Below are 10,212 nucleotides of genomic sequence, written 5' to 3'. Positions count from 1 at the left end.
AAATACGGAGGTGGTTTCAGAGTGAGTGAGTGAGTTGGGTTTAACGCCGCATTTAACAATATTCCAGTTATATCGCGGCGTGTCAGCTTAATGTGGGAGGAAAGCCAGAAGTGATGCAGGTCTCAGACGTTTACCACTTCGGTGAAACCCACGAGCACGGGTATGGTGCTGACAAACCTAGAAACATAATTGGGGCGAACCGGGATTCGAACCCACAGTCATAGGTTTCTGGCAAGCTCAAGGGACGCAACTCTGCACAGTGAATCGCGGCGCCTTAGACCACTGGGCCACCCGTGCCCCCTCCCTGTCCAAGAGCACGTGGTGTAAACATGTGGTCACAACATGGCCAGAGGATTATTAACGGCCGAGATAGATAGCATTGGATTTAAATATCCCCTACGCAGCAAGAATATGAACTTTGTAAACCTTTATTCCTGAACTATGAAACGTGTGATGTTACATCCCTCGCTACATTCAACACACTGATAAGTTGGATTCCACGGCGAATCCTTGTGTTTCTGCAGATTACCTGAGTGTGTCAATCCTTTCTCACAAACAATGCACTCGTAAAGGTTTGATTCCATTGTGAATCATCACTTGTGTATGCAGAGTACCTGAGTGTCAAAATATTTTTCCACATCGAACACACTGCTAAGGCTTGCTTCCACTATGAATGGTCAGGTGTCGCTTCAGGCTATTTGAGTATGTAAACGCTTTACCACACACATCACACTGATACGGCTTGCTAGCACTATGAATGGTCATGTGTTTCTGCAGGCTACTTGAGTGTGTGAACCACTTATCACACACAACACACTGATAAGGCTTGACTCCACAGTGCATCCTCATGTGTTTCTGCAGGCCTCCTGATGCTGAAAATGTTTTCTCACACACAATGCATTGATGAGTCTTGATTCCACAGTGCATCCTTATGTGATTCTGCAGGCTACTTGACTCTGAAAACCGTTTACCACACACAACACACTGATAAGGCTTGATTCCAATGTGCATCCTCATGTGTTTCTGCAGGTCACCTAAGAGTGTAAATGTTTTCTCACACACAATGCATTGGTAAGGCTTGATTCCGCTGTGAATCCTCATGTGTTTCTTCAAGCTAAATGGTTGTGTAAACCATTTCCCACATTCAGGACACTGATTTGGCTTGATTCCAGTGTGAACCGACATGTGTCTCTGCAGGAGACCTGACCTTGAAAATTCTTTACCACATTCAAAACACTGATAAGGCTTGATTCCACTGTGAATCATCATGTGTGTCTTCAGGTTACCTGATTGTGCAAATGCTTTCCCGCATTCAACACACTGATGAGGTCTCATTCCAGTGTGAATCGGCATGTGATTCTTCAGAGTACTTAATCGTGTAAATGTTTTCTCACATATATTACACTGATTAGGCTTGACTCCACTGTGAATCCTCATGTGTATCTGCAGGTAATTTGATCGTGTAAATTCCTTCCCACATTCAACACACTGATAAGTTTTGATTCCAGTGTGAATGCTCATGTGTGACTGCAGCTGACCCGATTGTGTAAATGTTTTCTCACACACAATGCACGGATAAGGCTTAATTCCACTGTGAATCCTCATGTGTGCCTGCAGATGTCCTGAACCTCTAAACCTTTTACCACATTCTACACACTGATAAGGTTTGATTCCAGTGTGAATCAGCATATGTTTCTGCAGATGACATGATAATGTAAATGTTTTCTCACACACGATGCACTGATGAGACTTGATTCCACTATGAATCATCATGTGTTTCTGCAGGCTACCTGACTGTGTGAACCCTTTCCCACATTCTACACACTGATAAGGTTTGACTCCAGTGTGAATCAGCATATGTTTCTGCAGATGACCTGATAATGTTTTCTTACAAACAGTGCACTGGTGAGGCTTGATTCCACAGTGAATCGCCATGTGCCTTTTCATGTCTTCTGATTTAATAAATGTTTTCCCGCATGCACTACACGTTGATTGATCTTCTGGACCACCACAATCTTTGTGTTCCTTGAGATCACCTGTTTCCTGAGTGTCAGTAATTTCCAGCAATTCTCTCTCACAGTCACTGACTACACATGTTTCAGAAACAGAGCCAGGATTCTGTGGTTGGCTTTGTACTTCCATTGTTAACTTGTGGATGTTATGGTGTTCACTGAAAACAAAAGAGTTGTCTTTTATCATGATAATGCATTTTCAAAAGATGTTTCCACAAGAACACCAACAATAACGAGGGCTGAGACACGTGAAGATCCGGGGTATAATAGGTCTTCAGCAACCCATGTTTGCCGTAAAAGGCGACTAACGGGTTCGGGTGGTCAGGTTCGCTGACTTGGTTGATGCATGTCATGGATCCCAATTGCGTGGATCGATCGATGCCCATGATATTAATCACTGGATTGTCTGGTCCATACTCGATTATTTACAGACCGCCGTCATATAGCTGGAATATTGCTGAGTGCGGCGTTAAACAACAAACAAACTATACACAAGTTGGTGATGTGTTATGGATCATGATGTAAGACCTGATTTTGTTCATGTTTTTCCCACATTTAACACACTGGTAATAGCTGTTTGTGGTAATTTCATACCCACAACGAATTAGTACTGCGGGAAAACACCAGACATTTCGTACCAGTGGAATATTCGTACCCAGAAGAATGACAAATTTCGTACACTATTTAGTATTTCTAAGTACACCATTATAAGGTTATATTAGCGATTTTTCGCGAATTGTGTGACGTCACAGTCCATTCCATTTATAAGCACTATGAATCATCATGTGTTTCTGCAGGCTACCTGACTGTGTGAACCCTTTCCTACATTCTACATACTGATAAGGGTTGCTTCTACTGTGTAACGTCATGTGTTTCTGCAGGCTACCTTACTGTGTGAACCCTTTCCCACATTCTACACACTGATAAGGGTTGCTTCTACTAAGGACATTCATGTGTTTCTGCAGGCTACCTGACTGTGTGAATCCTTTCACACATTCTACACACTGATAAGGGTTGCTTCTACTGTGTACATTCATGTGTTTCTGCAGGCTACCTGACTGTGTGAACCCTTTCCCACATTCTACACACTGATAAGGGTTGCTTCTACTGTGTACATTTATGTGTTTCTGCAGGCTACCTGACTGTGTGAACCCTTTCCCACATTCTACACACTGATAAGGGTTGCTTCTACTGCGTACATTCGTGTGTTTCTGCAGGCTGCCTGACTGTGTGAACCCTTTCCCACATTCTACACACTGATAAGGGTTGCTTCTACTGTGTACATTCATGTGTTTCTTAAGGCTACCTGACTGTGTGAACCCTTTCCCACATTCTACACACTGATAAGGGTTGCTTCTACTGTGTACATTCATGTGTTTCTGCAGGCTACCTGACTGTGTGAACCCTTTCCCACATTCTACACACTGATAAGGGTTGCTTCTACTGTGTACATTCATGTGTTTCTGCAGGCTACCTGACTGTGTGAACCCTTTCCCACATTCTACACACTGATTAGGGTTGCTTCTACTGTGTACATTCATATGTTTCTGCAGGCTACCTGACTGAGTGAACCCGTTCCTACATTCTACACACTGATAAGGGTTGCTTCTACTGTGTACATTCATGTGTTTCTGCAGGCTACCTGACTGTGTGAACCCTTTCCTACATTCTACACACTGATAAGGGTTGCTTCTACTGTGTACATTCATGTGTTTCTGCAGGCTACCTGACTGTGTGAACCCTTTCCCACATTCTACACACTGATAAGGGTTGCTTCTACTGTGTACATTCATGTGTTTCTGCAGGCTTCCTTACTGTGTGAACCCTTTCCCACATTCTACACACTGATAAGGGTTGCTTCTACTGTGTACATTCGTGTGTTTCTGCAGGCTACCTGGCTGTGTGAACCCTTTCCGACATTCTACACACTGATAAGGGTTGCTTCTACTGTGTACATTCATGTGTTTCTGCAGACTACCTGACTGTGTGAACCCTTTCCCACATTCTACACACTGATAAGGGTTGCTTCTACTGTGTACATTCATGTGTTTCTGCAGGCTACCTGACTGTGTGAACCCTTTCCTACATTCTACACACTGATAAGGGTTGCTTCTACTGTGTACATTCATATGTTTCTGCAGGCTACCTGACTGAGTGAACCCGTTCCTACATTCTACACACTGATAAGGGTTGCTTCTACTGTGTACATTCATGTGTTTCTGCAGACTACCTGACTGAGTGAACCCTTTCCCACATTCTACACACTGATAAGGGTTGCTTCTACTGTGTACATTTATGTGTTTCTGCAGGCTACCTGACTGTGTGAACCCTTTCCCACATTCTACACACTGATAAGGGTTGCTTCTACTGTGTACATTCATGTGTTTCTGCAGGCTACCTGACTGTGTGAACCCTTTCCTACATTCTACACACTGATAAGGGTTGCTTCTACTGTGTACATTCATGTGTTTCTGCAGGCTACCTGACTGTGTGAACCCTTTCCTTCATTCTACACACTGATTAGGGTTGCTTCTACTGTGTACATTCATGTGTTTCTTAAGGCTACCTGACTGTGTGAACCCTTTCCCACATTCTACACACTGATAAGGGTTGCTTCTACAGTGTACATTCATGTGTGTCTGCAGGCTACCTGACTGTGTGAACCCTTTCCCACATTCTACACACTGATAAGGGTTGCTTCTACTGTGTACATTCATGTGTTTCTGCAGGCTGCCTGACTGTGTGAACCCTTTCCCACATTCTACACACTGATAAGGTTTGACTCCTGTGTGAATCAGCATAAAAAAAAAAATTATGTTTCTGCAGATGACTGTCACTTAAATTTGAGTGTTGCCTTTGTGTATGACTTCCCGGCTTTCCGAGCTAGATATAGGTTCAAACATACCAAATCACAAGCACTTTTCGCAGCCTTCAGTGCAGAATGAATCACATGGCAGCTGTAATTTTGTATGTTTTGTTTTAAATGTACATCAATCCATTAATTAAAACTGACCATGTATTTTTTATATATTTAGAGCTGGTTTTTTTACATGATAACTTACAATGTTAGCTGAATTCGACCGCGGATAGGGGGCACGGGTGGCCCAGTCGTCTAAGGCGCCGCGATTCGCTGTGCAGAGTTGCGTCCCTTGGGCACGCCAGAAACCTATGATTGTGGGTTCGAATCCCGGTTCGCCCTGATTATGTTTCTAGGTTTGTCAGCACCATACCCGTGCTCGTGGGTTTCACCAAAGTGGTAAACGTCTGAGACCTGCATCACTTCGGGCTTTCCTCCCACATTAAGCTGACACGCCGTGATATGACTGGAATAATGTTATAAGCGGCGTTAAACCCAACTCACTCACTCACTCACTCACTCTAAGCATTTGGAATAAAAACGTTGAATGGGTTAAAATGAAGGCGCATTGGTAGCTCCTGAATTGGAACAGAATGCATTAATTATGCGAATGAAAAAGAAGACTATCGGATTTGACAGCGGTCATTAGAGAAATATGTGCACAGCTTCTATGGGAAAACTAGGTCAAATGCAGTGGAACAACTTCGGCTGTATCCGTCAGAAGCCGATCTCACTTACATAAGAACACTTTCTTCCGGAAACAGACAGCGTGAGGGACATTGCGGAGATACACCAATAAGCGATAAGCTAAGTAGTTTCTTTTGGTTTGTCTGACTCGAATTCTTGACTTTAACATTTTTAAGCATAAAATTCATGGCATTGAGCATCAGAATCTGTTATCTAAAAGTAGAAGACGTGTTTTCTTAAATCAGTTATAGCAAATATATGGGTAGACTAACATCTAGTCAAACAGTTGTTAAGTTCTGTTCATAGAAAATATAATAAAAAGGAGCAAAGATACTCTCGTCATTTCCTGATACTGCAGTAATCTAGACTTGCCTACTAAAATAGACTTGCTTGGGCTTTTTTTGGATATATTTGTTTCAGGGTCAGTATCACAGATTATTAAATGGGCAGTAGTCAGGCATGGTCTCCGACCACGCTGAAGATGCCTGACATCTCGCCCATCGCCAAACAGATCCCAGCAACTTGGCAACTGTGTGGTAGCCAAAACAAACGCATCGGGATCTCGTAATGGTATGTTAATAAAATACATATAAATTAATATTATTGCTTAAGTGCCAATCAGCCACAGAAGAATTCCTTACTGTTGGCGTTGACTGACATAATTTTGTTATAAGCCGTATAGTATCACCAATTATTGGGCAATTACAAGATATTGAGTTCTTAGACGTAAACAATGAATGAAATTATGGGCGAAGTAATTTATCTAGCTCTATGACTGATACGTTTTCCAATCGACTCCCATCAAAATACATCGATAATGCATACAAAATACATTACTGAACTATATTATTGCTGATAATGGATAATCTGTATGGAAGGGGCATTATTCATTCATATTCATAGGAGGGCCTGATATACGACTTAATAGGGAAACATCCTCTTTTGCACAGTTAAAAACTACATCAAGTCCCTTCAGCGAATTCAGCGTAAATAGGTGATAAAAAATTTTGGTCAATGAAACTTGAGATATATTACTTCCAGACTTGACGATTTACCATTTAAATTGTCTTTTCTCTTCTGCTGGACATTTTTTTATTTGCAGAAATTAGGTTTGCCGTGTGTTTTTCCCATTAACTAAACCGGAAATAACACCTAGCTGTACATTTTCTACCAATCTACCCGTGATTCGGTTAATAATACCCCCCAAAACGTATAACTTGAAAGGATTTTGATGCAATGATCGGAATACTTGTACTCTGAAATTTTTATTTTATCAGAAATGATATTTTTACAAAATACCGTATTTTTAGTTGCAAGTTTTACTAATTAAGATAATATTAACCATAATCACTTTTGTACAGCTGGACGTTATTGGCGGGTAAGTTTTACGTATGAAAAAAAAATGACCAGTCACCGCTGAGGCCTCCTCGGTTTCTGCTGCAGTTAATGGATAAAAACAAAATGCAAAAATCGTAATTACAACCGACAAAAGTTATATGTATAATATCAGGCAGTTATACATATCCTATATCCACAAAGTAGGTTGGTTTGTTGTTTAACGCCGCATTCAGCAATATTCCAGCTATATGACGGCAGTCTGTAAATAATCGAGTCTGGACCAGACAATCCAGTGATTAATATCATGCGCATCGATCCACGCAATTGGGATCCATGACATGCATCAACTAAGTCAGCGGGCCAGACCACCCGATCCCGTTAGTCACCTTTTACGGCAAGCATGGGTTGCTATTCTACCCCGGAATCTTCACGGGTCTATATCCAGAGAGAGGAATAATATCCCTAGTCTGTCTTACATATCAAATATAGCCAATGCAAGTCTATAATGTTTGGCAAGTCTAGATTACTGCAGTATCAAATGAAGAGAGTCTCTGGGCTCCCTTTTATTATCTTTTTGTTAAGATAATTGAACAACTATTTTTTTTCCCTGTACGATATGATCATTTCAGAGATTAGATAATGGTCTATAACATCCCATACATATCAAGCTGTACAAAGAAACTTGTTCGATGTCACGTGTCTTTGTGACAATCTAATATTTTGATACATATCGATATATAGAGCCTTTTTGGGGTATCTTAATTCGTGTTCGTTTCTCAAATGACCACGTAAGTTTGTTTCAGGTGTTTCACATAGGTGTCAAGTCTCATTGGTCAGCTGAGATAGCACACGTGACAACTATGTTCATGATGTCCATGGTTCATTAAAAAATCCAAATGATCAATCTATCAACGTACTATCGGTTAATCCTTTGACCAAAGTATGTTGTTTTGACATAAGCACTTCACGCCCAGATATGGGTGTATTTCGTCTGCTTTAGTAAACCTACGTACATGAACACTAACTTTTGACAAATCTACTCCGCAAGATAACATTGATTTATCAATCAAATTATCGGTTAATCCTTTGATCGATGTTTTTTTAGCAACTCAACTGATCATTCTTCTCTTACTGTGTTGCCATGGTTATTACTTAACATGTAGTCCATTCACCGCATCAGACTGGATTTATAACCCAGTCTTCTATTGAGTAATTACCCCAGACACAAGAAATGCCAAAAGGGAACCGCTGAATGCTACATATCCTCTGGGGCGGTCAGGGTAACCTCGTGGTTAAAGCGTTCGCTCGTCACGCTGAAGACCCGGGTTCGATTCTCGACATGGGTACAATGTGTGAAGCCCATTTCTGGTGTCCCCCTGCCGTGATAATGCTGAAATATTGCTAAAAGCGGCGTAAAACAATACTCACTCACTCACTCACTCACTGTATATCCTCTACACCCCCAGAGGCAGGGATGAACGTTATTGAGTAATTTGGCAGTCTTTGTCAGACAATCTGAGTGGTTCTAACACTAATTCTATCTGATTATATTGATGACTTTATCTTCTTGTTCATTCAACATCCGACAGTCGATAGTATACAAAACCAATGGAATGGGAAAAGGGGGTTTTAATTGCGGCTTCAAATAAATCAAATTGTTCTTTTAAATATTATAGGTCAGTTGACATGATATTATAACGTGATATTATTAAATATCAACCTATAAAATACAGCAATAGCATCCACATCAATCTGTCACCTTGCCCGTGAAGATCCGGGGTAGAATAGTTTTGCTAGCTGTAAAATGCGACTAAGCTTGTCGTAAGAGCCAACTAACGGGATCGGGTGGTCAGGCTTGCTGACTTGGTTGATGCATGTCATCGTATTCCAATTGCGTGGATCGATGCTCATGATGTCAATCACTGGATTATCTGGCCCAGCCTCGATTATTTACAGACCGCCGTCATATAGCTGGAATTTTGCTGCGTGCGGCGGTAAACAAAACAAACAAACAATCTGTCATCTTACAATCCACGCATTCAGAAATCCGAACATGTTTTCACTGCGGGGAGACATATTTTTTATCAAACTATAACCATCAGGGGAATTTCCTAATAACGGCATCCGATGAGGTTGTCGCGCTCTGTTGCGTTAGCCAGCTGATCGACTCACGGCAGCTACTGAATAAAAATATGAGCCTTAGCTGGTGGTGTGAGGCAGCCGGATAGAAGCCAGAGTGTAGTTTCCCTTTATTTATAATATAAGTAAAAATGGACGTTATTCTCCTGACATACACGTTGCAACAGTATTCATGATGCCACGGACATTTTCTAAGCTCCCGTTCTAGCGTCTTTCCGTAGTAAATACATAAACAGCTGATAAAGCGTGCGCCACGTGTCCATATCGAATGGAAGCCGCCATTGTTGAGTCGTGGCTGTATCACTGAAGCGCACGCGCTGCCTACCTAGACAACCAGGTCTCCAGGAGAGAAACACAGGGGATAGTGAGCTAAAATGGATAAATAACAACGATCACAAAGAAAGGAGACGCATTTCTCTAAGCAGACGCTGTCAAATGATCTAACTTCGAAGCCATGTAATATTGTAATCTTGTAATTACTTACATTCGATTGCTGCCTGTGCACGACCTCCCGGCTCTGCTTGCTGCACGTTATGACGAGCGCTGGTGGGGTTGTGTTGCTATTTTAAGAATACATCCTGTCCTTCGCTTCAACCAGAGACGATATACATATGTACCTAATATGGGCTCTGCCTCAATAGCGAGTGAGTGAGTATAGTTTTACGCCGCTTTTAGCACTATTCCTGCAAAATCACGGCGGGGGACACCAGAAATGAACTTCACACATTGTACCCATGTGGGGAATAGAACCTTGGTATTGGGCGTGACGACCGAACCCCTTCACCACCAGGCTACCCCACCTCGGTAGAGGCAGGGGAGCGGTCTGTTTTTCTATAATTTGGTTCATCGAACACCTATTTCTATGCGGGTTTTGTATTTTTTATGACAAATACTGAAAATATTTTTAGAAATTAAACTGTTAATGGTATTAATATTCCTATTTATTTTATTTTTTGTGGTAACATTCATTGTACTCGCATCTCTTGCTTTAATGAACGTTTATAAAGAACTTATTTAGTTTTCATTAAGGTGCATTGATGTTTCAAATTGATAAATCCATCAATATATGATTCATATTTTCTTAGCTAGGCTACGCAGATAAACTCAGGGGTCGAACGATCGCATCCCAAAGTGGAAGAGATATGACAATCGGTATTAGGAGAAAAGATACAGACAACT

At 41.5% G+C, this 10,212-nt stretch overlaps 1 protein-coding gene across 1 annotated transcript; it reads right to left on the bottom strand.

Annotated features, from left to right (window-relative positions):
* Positions 1-651: 651 nt before the first annotated feature.
* Positions 652-9,574, bottom strand: LOC125371662 (zinc finger protein 501-like). The gene is made up of 2 exons (XM_048401324.1): positions 9,518-9,574; positions 652-2,170 (listed from the first exon to the last, which is right to left on the bottom strand). The coding sequence occupies exon 2, from the start codon at positions 2,140-2,142 to the stop codon at positions 652-654; it is 1,491 nt and encodes a 496-aa protein (XP_048257281.1). The 5' UTR covers positions 2,143-2,170; positions 9,518-9,574.
* Between the last annotated feature and the right edge of the window lie 638 nt (positions 9,575-10,212).

The sequence above is a fragment of the Haliotis rufescens genome, unplaced genomic scaffold (genome assembly GCF_023055435.1).
Source record: "Haliotis rufescens isolate VD_foot unplaced genomic scaffold, xgHalRufe1.0.p SCAF_21, whole genome shotgun sequence".
Classification (NCBI taxonomy): Eukaryota; Metazoa; Mollusca; class Gastropoda; order Lepetellida; family Haliotidae; genus Haliotis; species Haliotis rufescens.
The sequence above is the reverse complement of the archived record's forward strand: the minus strand, read 5'-3'. Positions and strand labels throughout refer to the sequence as shown.